At 39.8% G+C, this 18,726-nt stretch overlaps 1 protein-coding gene across 1 annotated transcript; it reads right to left on the bottom strand.

Annotated features, from left to right (window-relative positions):
* Positions 1-13,075: 13,075 nt before the first annotated feature.
* LOC118493902 lies at positions 13,076-17,294 on the bottom strand. Its single transcript, XM_035995733.1, has 7 exons — positions 16,997-17,294; positions 16,808-16,919; positions 16,533-16,624; positions 15,990-16,259; positions 15,355-15,584; positions 14,499-14,676; positions 13,076-13,197 (listed from the first exon to the last, which is right to left on the bottom strand). The coding sequence occupies exons 1-7, from the start codon at positions 17,133-17,135 to the stop codon at positions 13,076-13,078; spliced, it is 1,143 nt and encodes a 380-aa protein (XP_035851626.1). The 5' UTR covers positions 17,136-17,294.
* Between the last annotated feature and the right edge of the window lie 1,432 nt (positions 17,295-18,726).

The following is an 18,726-nucleotide window of genomic DNA, read 5'->3' as shown; positions in this document are numbered from 1 at the left end:
GGCAATGTTACGAAGATGGAAAAAGGCTGTTCTAGAGGTTTGTTTGGGATGGGCGTTAAAGGATAGATCCTGATCAAAAATAACTCCTAGATTTCTGACAGTAGTGCTGGAGGCCAGGGCAATACCATCTAAGGTAGCTATATCTTTAGGTAATGAAGTCCGGAGGTGCTTGGGTCCCAGCACAATAACTTCCGTTTTGTTTGAGTTTAACATCAGAAAATTGTGGGTCATCCAGGATTTTATATCTTTAATGCACGCTTGAAGTTTAGCTAATTGGCTGGTTTCGTCTGGCTTAATTGACAGGTATAGTTGGGTGTCATCTGCGTAACAGTGAAAGTTAATTGAGTGTTTCCTAATTATATTGCCTAGAGGAAGCATATATAAGGAGAATAGAATTGGTCCAAGCACTGAGCCTTGAGGAACGCCATGGCTAACTTTAGTTTACTTGGAGGGTTTATCGTTAATATTAACAAATTGGTATCAAACAGAGAAGTAGGACTTAAACCAGCTCAGTGTGATTCCTTTAATGCCAACTAAATGTTCCAGTCTCTGTAAGAGGATGGTATGGTCAATAGTGTCGCATGCAGCACTAAGATCTAATAAGACAAGTATGGAGACAAGTCCTTTGTCTGATGCAGTTAGAAGGTCGTTAGTAATTTTCACCAGTGCCGTCTCTGTGCTATGATGCTTTCTAAATCCTGACTGAAAGTCTTCAAATAGAATATTTCTATGTAGAAAGTCACACAATTGATTAGCGACTACCTTCTCAAGGATTTTGGAGAGAAAGGGGAGGTTAGATATAGGTCTATAGTTGGCTAAGACCTCAGGATCAAGGGTGTGTTTTTTCAGAATATGTTTTATCACAGCTACTTTAAAAGACTGCGGTACATAACCTGTTAATAAAGACATATTGATCGTATCTAGTAATGTGGTATTGACCACGGGTAACGCTTCTTTAAGTAGCCTCGTTGGAATGGGGTCTAAGAGACAGGTAGTTGGGTTAGCTGAAGAGACCCTTAACATTAATTGTTGGAGGTCTAAAGGTAAAAAGCAGTCTAAGTATATGTCAGGTCTTATCGGTTTCTCCAGCCCTCCTGTGCCCAATGGTGAGCCGTTAGAAGCTGTGGGCAGAAGGTGATGAAGTCCATCCCTAATTGTTATAATTTTATCGTTAAAGAAACTCATGAAGTCGTCACTACTAAGAGCTATAGGAATAGATGGCTCAATAGAGCTGTGACTATCTGTCAGCCTGGCTACAGTGCTGAGAAGAAACCTTGGGTTGTTCTTATTTTCTTCTATTAGTGTTGAGTAGTAGTCTGATCTGGCATTTCTGAGGGTCCTCCTGTAATTTTTCAGACTGTCTTGCCAATCTACACGAGATTCTTCCAGTTTGGAGGAACGCCATTTACTTTCAAGTTTTCGTGAGATTTGCTTTAATTTACAAGTTTGGGAGTTATACCAAGGTGCTAGTTTCCTTTGCTTCATCATCTTCTTTTTGAGAGGAGCAACCGAGTCTAAAGTAGTCCGTAGGCAGGCCGTAGCACCGTCTACAAAGTTATCAAGTTGGGAGGGACTAAAGTTTACATAAAGCTCCTCTGTATTATTAAGGCATGACATTGAGTTAAGTGCTGTTGGAATATCTTCCTTAAATTTAGCTATAGCACTGTCAGATAAGCATGTAGTGTAGAAGCTTTTATTTAATTTCGTATAGTCGGGTAATAAGAATTCGAAAGTTATTAAAAAATGGTCTGATAATAAAGAATTCTGCGGAAATACTATTAAATCGTCAATTTTGATGCCATATGACAGCACAAGGTCGAGGGTGTGGTTAAAACAGTGCGTGGCCTCATGCACACTCTGACTGAAACCAATAGAATCTAGCAGTGAATTGAAAGCAGTACTAAGGCTATTGCTGTCAATGTCCACATGGATATTAAAATCACCTACAATATGGCAACATGATTTGTGTTTTTAGGCCATAACCATAAACAGAAAGACTACACATCAGGATGTGTGTGTGTGTGTGTGTGTGTGTGTGTGTGTGTGTGTGTCTGTGTGTGTGTGTCTGTGTGTGTGTGTGTGTGTGTGTGTGTGTGTGTGTGTGTGTGTGTGTGTGTGTGAGGTACGGTTTGACAGATCAGTCCCAGTATGACTGGGGGGGATTTCCTTTTATTCCACCCCCTTAACTTTCCTTTTTAAATCGAATCGTCCGGATGGGTGTGTGTGTGTGTGTGTGTGTGTGTGTGTGTGTGTGTGTTACCTGTGTGTGTGTGTGTGTGTGTGTCTGTGTGTGTGTGTGTGTGTGTTACCTGTGTGTGTGTGTGTGTGTGTGTGTGTGTGTTACCTGTGTGTGTGTGTGTGTGTGTGTGTGTGTGTGTGTGTGTGTGTGTCTGTGTGTGTTACCTGTGTGTGTGTGTTACCTGTGTGTGTGTGTGTGTGTGTGTGTGTGTGTGTGTGTGTGTGTTACCTGTGTGTGTGTGTGTGTGTGTGTCTGTGTGTGTGTGTGTGTGTGTGTGTGTGTGTTACCTGTGTGTGTGTGTGTGTGTGTGTGTGTGTGTTACCTGTGTGTGTGTGTGTGTGTGTGTGTGTGTGTGTGTGTGTGTCTGTGTGTGTGTTACCTGTGTGTGTGTGTTACCTGTGTGTGTGTGTGTGTGTGTGTGTGTGTTACCTGTGTGTGTGTTACCTGTGTGTGTGTGTGTTACCTGTGTGTGTGTTACCTGTGTGTGTGTGTGTGTGTGTGTGTGTTACCTGTGTGTGTGTTACCTGTGTGTGTGTGTGTGTGTGTGTGTGTGTGTGTGTGTGTGTCTGTGTGTGTGTGTGTGTGTGTTACCTGTGTGTGTGTGTGTGTGTCTGTGTGTGTGTGTGTGTGTGTGTGTGTGTTACCTGTGTGTTACCTGTGTGTGTGTGTGTGTGTGTGTGTGTGTGTGTTACCTGTGTGTGTGTGTGTGTGTGTGTGTGTGTGTGTGTGTGTGTGTTACCTGTGTGTGTGTGTTACCTGTGTGTGTGTGTGTGTGTGTGTGTGTGTTACCTGTGTGTGTGTTACCTGTGTGTGTGTGTGTTACCTGTGTGTGTGTTACCTGTGTGTGTGTGTGTGTGTGTGTGTTACCTGTGTGTGTGTTACCTGTGTGTGTGTGTGTGTGTGTGTGTGTGTGTGTGTGTGTCTGTGTGTGTGTGTGTGTGTGTTACCTGTGTGTGTGTGTGTGTGTGTGTGTGTGTGTGTGTGTGTGTGTCTGTGTGTGTGTGTGTGTGTGTTACCTGTGTGTGTGTGTGTGTGTGTGTGTGTGTGTGTGTGTGTGTGTGTGTGTGTGTGTGTGTGTGTGTGTGTGTGTGTGTGTGTGGACCCTTTTCATTGTATGATTAGTTCAAAAATTTCAAGCCAAAACATTACGCAACATCTAAGCAGACCTGTGTGTGTGTGTTATGATTGTCATATTGTTTCTTTGGTCTGCTGTGTGTGCCCTGTGTTTTTTCTTCTGTTGTGTTCAATTTCACATGCAAATAGGTGTGTGCCATAGCCGTAAGAGGATTGGTGGAGAGGTTTCAGGCCCGACCCTGTGATTGGCTGCAGCTGGGGAAGCCACCCAGTTATAAGGAGCCAAGATGGCGGCCGTCGGTGGGCAGCAGGCATTCCTCGTCCTCCTCATCTCCCAACCGGCCACGCTTTTGCTTTGTGTAACTTTGCTTTAGATTAGATATTGTTTTTGGTTAGTTTAGTAGGGGTGGACCTCCAGGCGTGTTAATCTTGTTTTCTCCTGTTTTTGCTAGTTAGGGAGGTAAGTCTTTTGTAATTTGTTTTGCCCTTTTGTTTGTTAGGTTAGTCTTATCTCCCAGTCAGAATTGTTTTGTTTGTTATTTTGGTGGTAGGCCACCCTGAAGCCTTAAACGAATATGTGTTATGTATATATTTTTTCCTTCTCTATAAAATAAATGAGTTTATTGATACCTAACCACCTTTTTTGCCAATTGTTTGTGGCTACTTGGGAGACGGGGAAGATGGGGCCTTTTTGTGTTTCGTCCTAGGCACCCCTAGACTGGGGCGTAACTGTGTGTGTGTGTGTGTGTGTGTGTGTGTGTGTGTGTGTGTGTGTGTGTGTGTGTGTGTGTGTGTGTGTGTGTGTGTGTGTGTGTGTGTGAAAAACAACGACAAAACGTCAAAAAATGTGGCAGCTAAAGTGAGGCAAACTTTAGAAAAAGAGAAAAAAAGGCCAAAATTGATTGGGAACCTTAGTTGATATGCGGTGCTGCTATTAACTCAACATGCCGTGTGGCCCAATTCCAACCAGGGTTATTATAGTAAACTAAAACGAAAAGTATCAGAATCAGAAAAGCTTTTATTGCCACAATAAGCCTTGGTGAAAGGTGCATACATAAACAAACATTAAACATTAATATGAAATAAACAATAAATACAGAAAAACAAATATATACATAAAAAGTAACTGTTGCATAAGAACAAAGGCTGAATGGGTTGAGTGGAACATTTGCAAAGAATATAAAGTATATGCAATAGGCAGATGTAAAGTCCAGGATGAAGGTTAGTGCAGGTCAGTGACTAGGCTGCCTACCAGGACCAAGTCTTTCTGTAGGAGAATGATCAGCATCTAGTCTGCCTACCAGGACCAAGTCTTTCTGTAGGAGAATGATCAGCATCTAAGGCTGCCTACCAGGCTCCAAGTCTTTCTGTAGGAGATTGAGAACGAGATGGAGGTGGATCAGGCGAGCGATGACGGTTCAGAGTCTGTTTCAGTAGAAATGCTGAAACATCAAATTCTGCTGCCCAAAACAACAAATATCCTTGGCCACATTTGAAAGTTTTTCATTTAAATCCAAGAGGGTCAATAGTATCACCATGCAATGCCAGATGTGCCAGAGTTGCCAGAGTGCCAAAGGTGACTGAACTGGCAGCATTCAATCACTCCACATCTAATCTGCGGAAGCATGTTTTGGTAAGTATTTGTGCATTGGTACTTCAAACAAAGTTTTCATGACTAATAGCAAATTGCCAATTAGCAAAACAACATGTTTCGTGGCATTGCTAATTTTTGTCTAGCACTAGCAACCCGTAGGACAACGTATGTAGGTCACTGGCTTAATTAATTCACATACATCTAATTAGCTCATACGGGCTACTTAGGTGTGTAGAAGCTAGCTGCTAGTCTGGGCTCTGAACATTAGTCTCAGTTTAACAAATAGGCTGTGCCCCGCCGAAACTGTCACCGGTTTGAATGTAAACAAGCCTTTGAATTTACAATCACATCAAATGTATCAGCAGTGTGAATGGTAAAGGGAGAGCTCAGTTTGTTTGGAGATTGACCTATTTTTAAAATGTTTGTATATCAGAAATTTGGGTTTCTTTCAAACAGATTTTTAAACAAAATAACATGGATGGTTCCATACAACTCTCTTCACAAGTTAAAGGAATAAACCGACTTATTGGGACTTACTGGGTCTTATTCCCTGTAACCCCCAGAGTTAGATAAGTCCATACATACCCTTCTCATCTCCGTGTGTCGTCACTCTGTCTGACGCACCCATCGCTAGCCTAGCTTAGCACAGATCCTGGAGGTAACCGGCTCCATCTAGCCTAGCTTAGCACAGATCCTGGAGGTAACCGGCTCCATCTAGCCTACTGCTCCAAATAAGTGACAAAATAACGCCAACATTTTCCTATTTACATGTTGTGATTTTGTGAGTCACAGCGTGTACAAATAACAAGGTCACATGACACACAGCCATCTTCTAACCGTATACATACTGGGAACTATATTCTCAGAAGGCGAAGCACTGCTACTTCTGCTTCTGCTAATCAACATCCTTTTTGATTTATAACTTTAATCACTTTTTATCAAAAATGTCAGCTGGTTTTAGCTTCTCAAATTTTTCTTTTGTATTCTACAAAATAAGCAGTTTTTTAAGACGTCATTAGTTGAGAGTTCACAGTATTTATACAACAGTTAGACATGAATACAGCGCAGTAAAACTACATGATGCAACGAGTATAAGAGACAGTTTCTGTACTTGATGATGTTGATTCTTAATTTTAAATATTAAATGTTTTCTCTTTTAAAACACTGGATTCAGATAAAAGTTACAAAATGAAATCCCTCCACATGATTGGCTTGTTCAGTTTATTAAAGAGTTAAAGCGTCTCAAAACTCACACAAGACTTTCAGTTATTCTGTCTGATTACAGTCTGCTCAAGTTTAAAGGTACAATATGTAACTTTTCTGCATTAAAATGTCTAAAAACGACCATACAAGATATATTTTTTGAGTTGTGTAGTTACACTATCCCAAATGTTTCCATCAAATGTCAAACCCAGAGAAATCTGTTATTTTATTTTCAGACACGTCACGTTTCATTTAGTCGCCCGTCATTGGCGTCATATAACCTTTCACCATCTAGTTACTCGTAACTTCTGTCAAAACACAGGGACCAAGATGCTATGTTCAAGAGTAATTGTAAATTATATAAAGTCACAGAAAAAAATACTGGTAACACTGCTTTTTCGGCCAAAAGGCATCATTTTGTGATTAATTACATGCCACTTTGCAACACAGTAATACAGCAGAAACCTTATTTATTGATACATATCAATATTAATCCAGCTTTATGTTACTACAATGTATGTGCTGGTTGACAAGTAGCTAACATTAATGCTAGCTAATGCTTGGTGGATAACATCATAGGGTTACAACATCATTCAACACGCTCATCAAGTTATTAGTAATATGATTGTTTTGACCATGGATAAAAGCAGCACGGTGCTAACCCATGAATAAGTTCACTAGTAACGTTAACGTTAGCTGTATAGATTAATCTAATGCTAATTTAGCTAGCTAGCACACTCCGGTCTGCCTGCCTCACTCCCCCGGCACAAAGAGATTTCATTTAGGGTGATAGCTGACAACACAGCCGGGACATGTAGCAATAGCTAGTTACCGTTAGCCCCAGCCGGTGCTTACGATGCTAACGGCAGTTTTCTAATTTGAAATATATTTTATTGATAAATAAATTGTCAGTGATGTTGAATATACAGTAGTGTAACAGACCACACCTACGTGGATTAATTGTAGTTTAACTGTCGCTGTTAGCAGGGCGCAGCAGAGAGTCTCTGCAGCTTGTTCAGGGAGTCAGGGCAATGCAAATAGAGCAGTCACAACTGGTTTTCATGCATACTCCTGTACGGTTCACATCAGGTGTAAACCAACTGTAGAACTGTATTCACAGTAACATTACATTCCTTTCTCAATCTGTAATTTTGTATGGACTTGTGTTCTTGTGTCCCTGTGTCTCTGTGAAACGTCTTGTCCAAATTTATTCATCACTAAATTCACTTCTCAGGCGAGAAATCAACTGTGTATTTATTTGTTTATTTTTCATTTTATTTATTGTATATATACAAGAAACAAACAGTACCGAAAAGGTGTAGACTGAAGCCTGAGCTTATTACACCTACCCTTTTTACGTGAATTCTATTTTCATATGAAGATGAAAGTTACTGAAACTAAGTATATATATATAACCCAGTACAACACAAAAAGTACAATACGTTTTGTGTACCTTCTGGTATTCACACTTCTGTTTTATATTTGTTAATCACCTTCTGTTTAAATATTTTTTAAATCGGTCAATTGTGTTACACATTTTCATGTCAATTTCTAATTCATTCCACAATTTAACTCCGGAGGCCGAAACACATCTTTGTTTTACATTTGTTCTGCTATTTGGTTTAGTGAAAATACAGCTTCCCCTCAGTTCATATTGACATTCTCTTATTTGAAACAGCCTCTGGATACAGTCTGGCAACATGCTATTATATGCTTTTTACATAAGTGATGCTATTGTAAGGTCTACAAGTTCACTAAACTTAAGTACCTGTAAGTTTATAAATAACTCATTTGTCGCAATAATTTGCCCCATTTATGATTCTCATTGCTCTCTTTTGAAGTAAGAAAATTGGATTTGTGATTGTTTTATATGTTTTCCCCCAAACTTCCACACCATAAGTTGCATATGGCAGTATGAGAGATTAATATAATAAATGTAATGAATTGGTATTAAGAATATCTTTGGTTTTGTTCAGAATTGCTACAGACTTTGATATTTTAGTTTTAATCAAACTGGACTTTGGGGTCAAGTGTAGTCATATCCGGGCCTAGTTCCCAGATAAGAAAAGCCCCTTACTGCCTTATATTCCATTATATTTTTAATTGTTACCTGCCAACACAATGTTGTTTATCTTGACATAAATAAAGACGTTTTTTTTTTGTGCCTAAAAATGTATCAGAATGCAGGAAATGAAGTCTTTGATGCTCAAACTTTCCTGGGGGAGGACCCCCACACCCCCACTTCATATGTGTCACCCCAAAGGCCCATTCTGAGCCAGCAAAAACCCTGAAGAGGGCAGGGCGGATAGAAGACGTGTGGCTATTTTCTTGATATTTAACGTTCTGATTTTTTTTTTTTTTTTTTATTTTATAATAAAAATGAATGCACAGATCACTTTACACAAACAAAACATGAGAAATGATTCCCTTTCTTACCCATTTCAGGACAGCTTTAACCTAGAAAACACAACCTGTCATGAACATGTCATAGCATGCCTAATTATCAAAACTGAAAGTCCCCCTCTACTCAAAAATGTGTTTTTCTGATGCGTACGTGATGGTGGATGTGCTCGGAGCAGACAACAAATTAGCACCGGCTGTTAGCAGCTGTTATGCTTGTTTGAAATAACCGTCTAGTGGTTGGGGTTTCAGATTTGCCTTTGAGTTATATCTATGTTTTGATTTTTGTCACAGCCAACATATTTCTGTGCTGTCTCTCGGTTGTGTTTTCCTGTCCGTGGTTTGGCTCTGTGTGTGTGTAGCTGACCTTGCCTATCAACACACCTGCCTGCTATTAACTCCAACCAACCAGGGTTATTATAGTAAACTAAAACGAAAAGTATCAGAATCAGAAAAGGTTGTATTGCAACAATAAGCCTTGGTGAAAGGTGCATACATAAACAAACATTAAACATTAATATGAAATAAACAATAAATACAAATTACTGTATTGAGTAGTGTTGTTGTGTATTTTCTATATTTCAAGTAGTTTTTAAAATCGGTAATTTAAAATGTACTTTATAACGTTTTGAGTGAAGAACTGCATTTCGCTACATTACAAATCCCATCCGTTACTGAGTAAAAAAAACTTTGACTAACGAAAACCGAAAGGAAGAAACAAAATCCACTATCACTACAGTCACGAATGATCATCAAAGGTGACTGAACTGGCAGCATTCAATCACTCCACATCTAATCTGCGGAAGCATGTTTTGGTAAGTATTTGTGCATTGGTACTTCAAACAAAGTTTTCATGACTAACAGCAAATTGCCAATTAGCAAAACATGTTTCGTGGCATTGATAATTTTTGTCTAGCACTAGCAACCCGTAGGACAACGTATGTAGGTCACTGGCTTAATTAATTCACATACATCTAATTAGCTCATACGGGCTACTTAGGTGTGTAGAAGCTAGCTGCTAGTCTGGGCTGTGAACATTAGTCTCAGTTGAACAAATAGGCTGTGCCCCGCCGAAACTGTCACCGGTTTGAATGTAAACGAACCTTTGAATTTACAGTCACATCAAATGTATCAGCAGTGTGAATGGTAAAGGGAGAGCTCAGTTTGTTTGGAGATTGACCTATTTTTAAAATGTTTGTATATCAGAAATTTGGGTTTCTTTCAAACAGATTTTTAAACAAAATATCATGGATGGTTCCATACAACGCTCTTCACAAGTTAAAGGAATAAACCGACTTATTGGGACTTACTGGGTCTTATTCCCTGTAACCCCCAGAGTTAGATAAGTCCATACATACCCTTCTCATCTCCGTGTGTGTCATCACTCTGTCTGACGCACCCATCGCTAGCCTAGCTTAGCACAGATCCTGGAGGTAACCGGCTCCATCTAGCCTACTGCTCCAAATAAGTGACAAAATAACGCCAACATTTTCCTATTTACATGTTGTGATTTGTAGAGTCACAGCATGTACAAATAACAAGATCACATGAAACACAGCCATCTTCTAACCGTATACATACTGGGAACTATATTTTCAGAAGGCGAAGCACTGCTACTTCTGCTACTTGGGTGGAGGGATTTGCTCGCAGCACCTGAGAAGCCCCGTGGTGAGGAGCAGAGAATTAGCCTGGAGTTTGCTTAATCCCTCCGCCAAAGTAGCAGTGCTTCGCCTTCTGAGAATATAGTTCCCAGTATGTATACGGGAAGATGGCCATGTGACCTTGTTATTTGTAGATGTTATAAATAAAACTGTTTAAACACGTACAGCTGAAAAACTACGACTATAGAAGTTGTTTAATGAATCAGCCAAATGACAGAAAATTAATAAACAGCCTTTTTGATTTATAACTTTAATCACTTTTTTAATCAAAAATGTCAGCTGGTTTTAGCTTCTCAAATTTTTCTTTCGTCTTCTACGATAACTTTTGGGGTTTTTGTCCGACAAAATAAGCAGTTTTTTAAGACATCATTTGTTGAGTTCACAGTATTTATACAACAGTTAGACATGAATACAGCGCAGTAAAACTACATGATGCAACGAGTATAAGAGACAGTTTGTGTTCTTGATGATGCTGATTCTTAATCTTAAAGATGAAATGTTTTCTCTTTTAAAACACTGGATTCAGATTGAAGTTACACAATGAAATCCTTCCAGATGATTGGCTTGTTCAGTTTATTAAAGAGTTAAAGCGTCTCAAAACCCACACAAGACTTTGTTATTCTGGCTGATTACAGTCTGACCAAGTTTAAAGGTACAATATGTAACTTTTCTGCATTAAAATGTCTAAAAACGACCATACAAGATATATTTTTTGAGTTGTGTAGTTACACTATCCCAAATGTTTCCATCAAATGTCAAACCCAGAGAAATCTGTTATTTTATTTTCAGACACGTCACGTTTCATTTAGTCGCCCGTCATTGGCGTCATATAACCTTTCACCATCTAGTTACTCGTAACTTCTGTCAAAACACAGGGACCAAGATGCTACGTTCAAGAGTAATTGTAAATTATATGTCACAGAAAAAAATACTGCTAACACTGCTTTTTCTGCCAAAATGCATCATTTTGTGATTAATAACATGCCACTTTGCAACACAGTAATACAGCAGAAACCTTATTTATTGATACATATCAATATTAATCCAGCTTAATGTTACTACAATGTATGTGCTGGTTGACAAGTAGCTAACATTAATGCTAGCTAATGCTTGGTGGATAACATCATAGGGTTACAACATCATTCAACACGCTCATCAAGTTATTAGTAATATGATTGTTTTGACCATGGATAAAAGCAGCACGGTGCTAACCCAGCCGGTGCTTACGGTGCTAATGGCAGTTTAATGAAGCGTCGGGAAACAGAGAATATCAGACCCAGGCATCCTAGTCACAACATCGGCCATCCATAATGTTAGCTAGCTAGCAAGGTCTCCGTGAACGCTAACGTGTTTGTACCGAAAATCTCCTCCCTGCTGAATTTCTCCCCCCTTCGCGTTTAGCTGTCTTTACAGTTAGCTAGTTACATTAACCCGACAACAGGTGTGTTAAGCACCAAAACGAATAGTTGAGGTTACAGAAAAGTGAAGGGGGAAATCGGGCAGCTGGGAGATGTTCTGCTGCTGCATCGAACATCATCGCCATCGCGGAGATTCCCCCTGCAATCCCCACCCACACCCGTCTCTCAGCCTCATTGAGTAGCTAGCTAGCGTTACAACAAACCCCGTCCGCCCGGTAAAAACCAAATGGTGACATTGGCATGTGAAATAGACTGTGATAGTGTGGTAAAACCTGCTAACGTTAGCCACTAATGTTAGCTTGCCGGCTCACAAGCTAACTGGTCAGCTAGCTACCAATACAGATTGAATCAAGAAAAACGTAATTATGTTGGGGAAACTGCAGCTATTTTATTAGCATGACATGAATAGACGTTACTAAACGTAACGTGAATAAACTTGAATGGGTAAACTCATCCGTGAACAGATGCATTTTAATCAACGATAGCGTTTAGCAATAAAAACTCCCATAATTCCACGTAAATTCCCAACGTCATCAAACGTTTGTGTTTACAATCCATTGTTTTGGTTGAGAGACCCCTAGCGGCAGAAAGTTACATATTGTACGTTTAAGGTCAAAACTATGAAGAAAAAAAAACATCTTAAAAAAAACTCGTCAAAAGCGAAAAAAGTGGCTGGCAGTGAAAGTATAAAAAAAATCAAAAGAGCATAAAAAAGACGTCAATAAAGCATCGAAAGTGTCAAAATAGTGTCTAAAACAACACAGAGACAAGTGACAAAATGAAGCGTTAAAATAGCGTAGAAAGCGTTAAAACCAAAAGGATCAAAAGCGTTGAAGAAACATCAAAAGGAGCCAGTCAGCCAGATGAACTGGTGAGGGAGTTCAGAGCCTTTAGAGCAGCGGTGTCAAACTCAACTTCTCTACGGGACAGACTGGAAGATAAGACTCACATCCAGGACCAGACATGGAGAGTTTGACATACTTTCATTCCAAAAATGTAAAATATCTTTCCCAGATAGCAAATAGTCATTGAAACGATGTTAAATCAACATCCTGCTGTCAACGATAGTCATTGAATCAACATCGAACTCTGATGTTGATTCTTCATCATGTTGCACCCTCTATTATCATTGAAACAACGTTTAAATCATACCTAGAGATCAACAGAATTTCAATGGTATTTCGATTACAGTAGATATTGAAACAATGCTGAAATTCCAGCATATCAACGAAACTTCAATGGTATTTTAGTAGCCTATACCACAGGTTTAATCTAAAAATGTATAAATTAATATATTAAAACAGTATTAGGCTATTATAATCCTGCTTATCGACAGCCGGGATGGCTATGAGCAAAATATAGAAACTATGGCAGAGCCTTCTGCCTAGACTTTCTAGCACAAATGACACCCCACGCATTAAAAAAAAAAATTAAACAATCGTTTTTATTGTTTGTTTTTTTTTTTTTTTTTTTTTCTTTTAACGCGCTATATCTCCAGGGTCGGTCGTCCAGCTCCCCCCGCCCGGTCTGGGGCGTAGCGCAGCCACTTCTGCACAGCTTGATAAAATTCATAGGCATTTGCCGTACTCAGCCGTTGAGTCAGGGCATCTAAAATAGAAAACAAGCAAAAGTACATTTTAGTTTAACATTAGCAGTAGACTAAGTCTTCTGCCTGTGAAGGATATAAACTTGATAATGCCAGGTAGAAAAGTGTGTGTGTGTGTGTGTGTGTGTGTGTGTGTGTGTGTGTGTGTGTGTGTGTGTGGCAATAGCTAGTATCCTTCCCTCACAAACGCCTCACACTCAAGTCCTACACTAGCCTAATTTAATTTGAGCACTACCGTTGCCCATGTTTTCCCCTCATGCCCTTCAGCTAGAAGAACGACGTCACCATAGGACCACGCCCATGACCACGCCACTCTCGTCTCTGAATCACATGTTTCAGGTGTGATCACTCTTTGATTGGCGCTAGCTTGACTGTCAAATATGTGTGCTGGATGCTGCTCCGATATTTTTCCACTTTGGTCTGAAGCGTCACTGAGGTAATTTGTGGCAGAAGGGACACCACAACAAACTTTGCATCTGGAAACATTAACTGGTAAGTCTATCAGAATAAATGCAACGTCTAATAGCCTAATTTTTAACATCAATTTGGAAAAGTCTGTCAAATAGCCTAGTTTAGGATGGAATTATTTGACAAACATGTAGGCTAGGCTACCAGTTTTATGACATAAGGCTCCAATTTGAGTGGAGTGCTTCTCCCTTCTCACCAGAGAGATAAACATATTTTAAATGTTTCTGTGTCTATTATCTGTGTCTATCCAGTTTTACAATGTGTCTATCCAGTGTTACACAATTTAGAGAAATAGCCTAGCTGAGGTAGACTTCCGCCTGCCAGATGTGATTCGGCCTCAGGTTAGCCCTTTCTTAGCTTCCACAGGCGAACTACGGAAAAGCGAATTGGCCTAGGGGTAGGCTTCACTCATTCCCTTTTTCGTTTAAAGGCCAACCCACACCGGTGTTCTGTCAAACTGGGCTACTTGTCGTCGTCGAGTTGTGCTACCATTAGTCGCACCTTGACATGTATACACCAGTCGCACATAGACAGTAAAGTTTACAGTCATTTTCTGAACTTACCAGACTGTTGTAACTGTTCTATTATTTGCCTTTACCCACTTAGACATTATATCCACATTACTGATGATTATTTATCAAAAATCTCATGTAAATATTTTGTGAAAGCACCAATAGTCAACACTATATCGTATCGATATTGTGGTATTTTGTCAAAAATATCGTAATATTTGATTTTCTCCATATCGCCCAGCACTACTTTTGGGGCAGAAAATCGATTGAGGGCATAATGTTTACTGAAAGCACTGCATTCATACTTAAGCAGAATTACTTACCAAACATGCATTTGCAGAGGGCCATTTCTTTAAAGGACCGCTTCTGTTTTGTCACATCCTTATTTTTCTTGCCAGCCCAGTTTAGGCCTGAGGCCAGCTCGTTGGTCATGCTGTATGCCAGCATGCGCCGAACCCTGATCTCCAGGGTGGTCCCCCCAATAATTGTGAAACGGGCCACCTATCAAAATAAAAAAGTGTAACTATTTCAGTTTAAACAGTAAACAATTTTAAAAAGGTATTTTTCAAAAGATGATGTAATGTTGCTCTATGTAGGTTTGTCAATTTTCAAGTCTGAATTTAACTGAGATTAAAGTATTACAGTGTGATATTTGTTTGCATCCTTGTGTGGGATGAGATTAAACACAGATTAACAGATTTGTTAAACAGTTTAACAAAATTGGGCAGAGCAGTAGGGCTGCTCGATTATGGAAAAGAATATAATCACAATTATTTCTGTCAATATTGAAATCACGGTAATTTAACACGTTTACTCGTTGACTTCTGGAAAGATCTTGCAATTATTGAACTTAAAAAACAATGGAACAGTAAAAAAAAAAAACACATACAACTGTGAAATTTGCCTTAATACTTTAACCTATTTAAACTTTATTTTTTCATTCAGAACACAAGAGGAAATAAGAGTTTACTTGCAAAATGTAATGAGCTAAATAATTGTTTTTCTCGATTATTCTGTTTTTATGATCATTGGGAGCCAAAATCATAATCAGCGATTAAATTTTGATTAATTGCACAGCCCTACAGAGCAGTGAAGTTCAGTCAGAAGAATGATGTAACCACTTTTTAACCATTAAAAAATTACCATTGCCTTCCTAGCATCCTGGGACTGGAGTATCACCTCTGCGTTCTCCAGCTCCTCCATGCTGTGCAGAGGCAGTTGCAGTGGCTCTGCCGTCAAGCCCACCACCCCAGCACTTTGGCCACACCTACAGGACTGGCGGAACTCACGGAAGTCCTGCCGCAGGTCCCTCACCTCCTTTGTCAACTCCGTGACAGTGGTGAGCAGCTTCTGTAAGGTTACATCTATTGACAGGAATAAAAAATAGTTTTGGGTTGAGAGCCAAATTCCTTTATTTTGTAGTGGAAAAAAAAAAAAAAAAGAAATAAAGAAATGGTCAACACAATTTCAAGTATATGAGGGATGTTAAATGCTATAGGTAGGGGATTTAACCTAGCGACCAATCAACAACCAATCACAATATTTAATGCAGATATAGTTTTTAACTGTTCCATAGAGAATGCAAACCACTGTAATCTTTAGGTATTTCAATCACAGAGCCATTCCGTTCATATATACTGTAAATGGAATCTTATAATAATCTCAGTTTTGCACTTGCCTTTTAAAAGCTGCCTGGCGGAGTCTCTTGAGTCTGTGACAACATGAACATTGAACATTGAAAAAACATTTGTTTTATCTGTATGACTGGGTATAGATGTTTGGAATAACATGAAACTCTCTTTTCTAAAACATACCTTCTAGAGAGAAATTGGCTGGAGACCGGGGAGTACCGGCAGAAGCCACTGGCAATGACTGGAGGGGGAACTGAAAATCTTCAGCAGAGAAGGTAATGGGTTGACTGTTGGGGTAGGGCAGCGGAGACTGGCAGCTGGCTGGGGCGGGCAGGGTCTCGTAGCTGGTTGGGTTATCAAAAATGGTCTGGCAATTCGCTGGGGCTAGAGGTTGGAGTTGGGAGGATGGAGAGGGAAACTGCAGAGTGGAAAGCGTCTGGCAATTCGCAGGAGCTAGAGGTTGGAGTTGGGAGGATGGAGAGGGAGACTGCAGAGGGCTGGAGGCTGTTGGTGTGTATGACAAAAAGAGTTGGGGGGGGGGGGTATAAAAGACGTTACAGGTTATTAAGCTGAATTAGCTTCTCTGCTTACTTTGTTACACACACCACACTGTGGCCTATGTTACACCCCACCCTTAGGCAGCCCTTTAGGGGCAAACAAAAGGTAGAGATTGGGAGGAGAAAGGACAAACAGAACAGGGAACACATACAACCGTAACACCTATACCTGGGAACAAAATTTTGGGAGCTTGGGGATATTTACTCCAAGGTTGGCCATCTCCATCAGAGTCATCCAAGCTGTTGTAGATTGGATTTGGTCTAGAAGTGAACATGGACAAACTATAAATACACTGCATTATTTACATTTGTTCATTCATTCATGTGATATTCAAAATTTCAAAACTATTCCGATGTTACAGCAAACAAATATATTTCTGATGATGGCCATGTGCACATACAATTCAGCAACTTCGCACTATGAATTTGAAAATTCATTATTACTTCTTTCTCCTTTTCAGAGGCTGTTGGCACTCCTCCTCTGATTGGATGTCGGTAGTGTCGCATTGCTGCTTTAAATACCTTTCCAGGCACCTCTCTGCTTCCTCAAAGGTATCTGCAGACACAAAGTTGTTATGAAATACTGCTACAACGGGCTATGATAAAATGTCAACCAGATTTAAAAATACCCACCTCGGCTTATGAGGACCCTGACAGGCTCATAAGTCTGCCATTCTCCAGTTGGTTCATCCCTCCTCCTGATGGCAGCACGAACCTTGCCCGACTCTTTTGGAGGGTATGGAGGCCAGAAAACCTTCTCCCCCTGAACCATATGTGTGGCACAACTTCTGTTCCACCACTGTTGAACTGCACAAGGCACCACTGCTTCATACTATTTGTTTATGGTAAAGATAATGGTTGGTTATTAACACATTAACTGATTTTATGAACTGATTTTATGAAAATAATTTTATGAACTGATTTTATGAACTGATTTTATGAAAATGATTTTATGAACTGATTTTATGAACTGATTTTATGAAAATGATTTACTTTGAATGTATGAGGGGAATGGCAATGAACTCTTTTTTATCAGGGAAAAGTATATATATTTTTTTTTATTATTTGGAGCTTTACAACACCAACACTGCTGCTTAAGTCCCACACTTTGTAACAGTCAATGTTGGCTGATTCAAAGGGGTATTGGACATATGACTCCTTCCTTGTAAATCTCCGGAAAATCACATATGTTTCCTGAGCTACATTGACTATGTTGTCAACAAGAGCAATGTCATCAACTATCTGGATGCAATTATCCCCAAACCTACATGATAAGGTGAAATGTTTAGTTACAACCTTTCTATACTGCTCCCCATGTTCTATATGAGACACCAATGGGCCATCATGATGGAGGTGCATGAATTTGTGGCCTTTGTTGATTTGGGATGTCTGAGGGTCTCTTTCAGAAAGCCTTTTAACTATTTGCTGTAAAGGCAAATGAGGTTTGCGCAGTAAATGTTTTAGTTGGGCCAAATAGTTCTCATAAGGAAAGGCAGCAATGTTATCTAAGGGACCATAGAGATGATATTCTGCTGCCAGGTGTGTCAGCTGGTGGACATTGTAAGTTATTTCAGTTCTGCCATATAGCTGCCCAAAGTGACTCACAAATGAAATTAGCAATTCGTGAGCACAGTCCACCATTTTCTCTGATGTCCCAGGAGATAAAAGGAGATGCATAGCAACAGAAAACAACATAAAGTTGTTAAACATCTCCAGGGGAATCGTATCTCTCAGCACTACAGGGCCAGCGTATAGCATAAAATACCAGAGTTCAGTTGCTTTCCACCTATCAATTTCTGAGAGTTCTCTGGGTTTGCGACTGAACTCAGTTGGAGTGTAAGGTGTCACAGAAATCTCCCCAATTGTTTTACTGCCCAACCTAGTTGCAAGACATTTGCCCCTCATCCAAATATACAGAAGCTTCCTGGTTACCCCAAGACAACATAAATGCATGTAGTCTAATGGGAACATTGTCACCATTTTCACAACACCAACTAGGGGAGACGGCGTTTGACTCAAGTGGTGGTCCTCATCAATCATGGAGGCAAAGTCTGTGTCAGTTCTTAATTTAGCATTGACATCAGGAAAGGTCATTTTGCCCTGCCATTCACCCACTTGAAAGCATTTATCACAACCAGAGTAACCATTGTGACCCTTTGTGTTTTTAATAAAGGCTCGTGCAGGGGCATCGCAAATGAATGAACACACTTTTGCCATTAGCTGCTGCCCTTTATAAATTATACCTTTCTTCAAAATGTCATTAAGGTCCTTAATAAATGGGCCCAAGAATTCAGATGCACTTTTAGGCTTGCTAAGGCCACAGAACAGGCCAACAAGGAAGGGAGATCTGGTGTAATCCACAT

The sequence above is a fragment of the Sander lucioperca genome, chromosome 19, assembly GCF_008315115.2.
Source record: "Sander lucioperca isolate FBNREF2018 chromosome 19, SLUC_FBN_1.2, whole genome shotgun sequence".
NCBI classification, from domain to species: Eukaryota; Metazoa; Chordata; class Actinopteri; order Perciformes; family Percidae; genus Sander; species Sander lucioperca.
This window is presented reverse-complemented; position numbering and strand designations above follow the sequence as displayed.

Excerpts from the sequence above, each read along its gene's own strand:
- LOC118493902 (XM_035995733.1), bottom strand. The coding sequence starts at position 17,135 with ATGGTTCAGGGGGAGAAGGTTTTCTGGCCTCCATACCCTCCAAAAGAG. Across the intron at positions 16,260-16,532 it reads TCCCAAAATTTTGTTCCCAG|CTCCTGCGAATTGCCAGACG; the intron begins GTATAGGTGTTA and ends TCCAACCTCTAG. Across the intron at positions 15,585-15,989 it reads AGCCAATTTCTCTCTAGAAG|GAATTTGGCTCTCAACCCAA; the intron begins GTATGTTTTAGA and ends TACAAAATAAAG.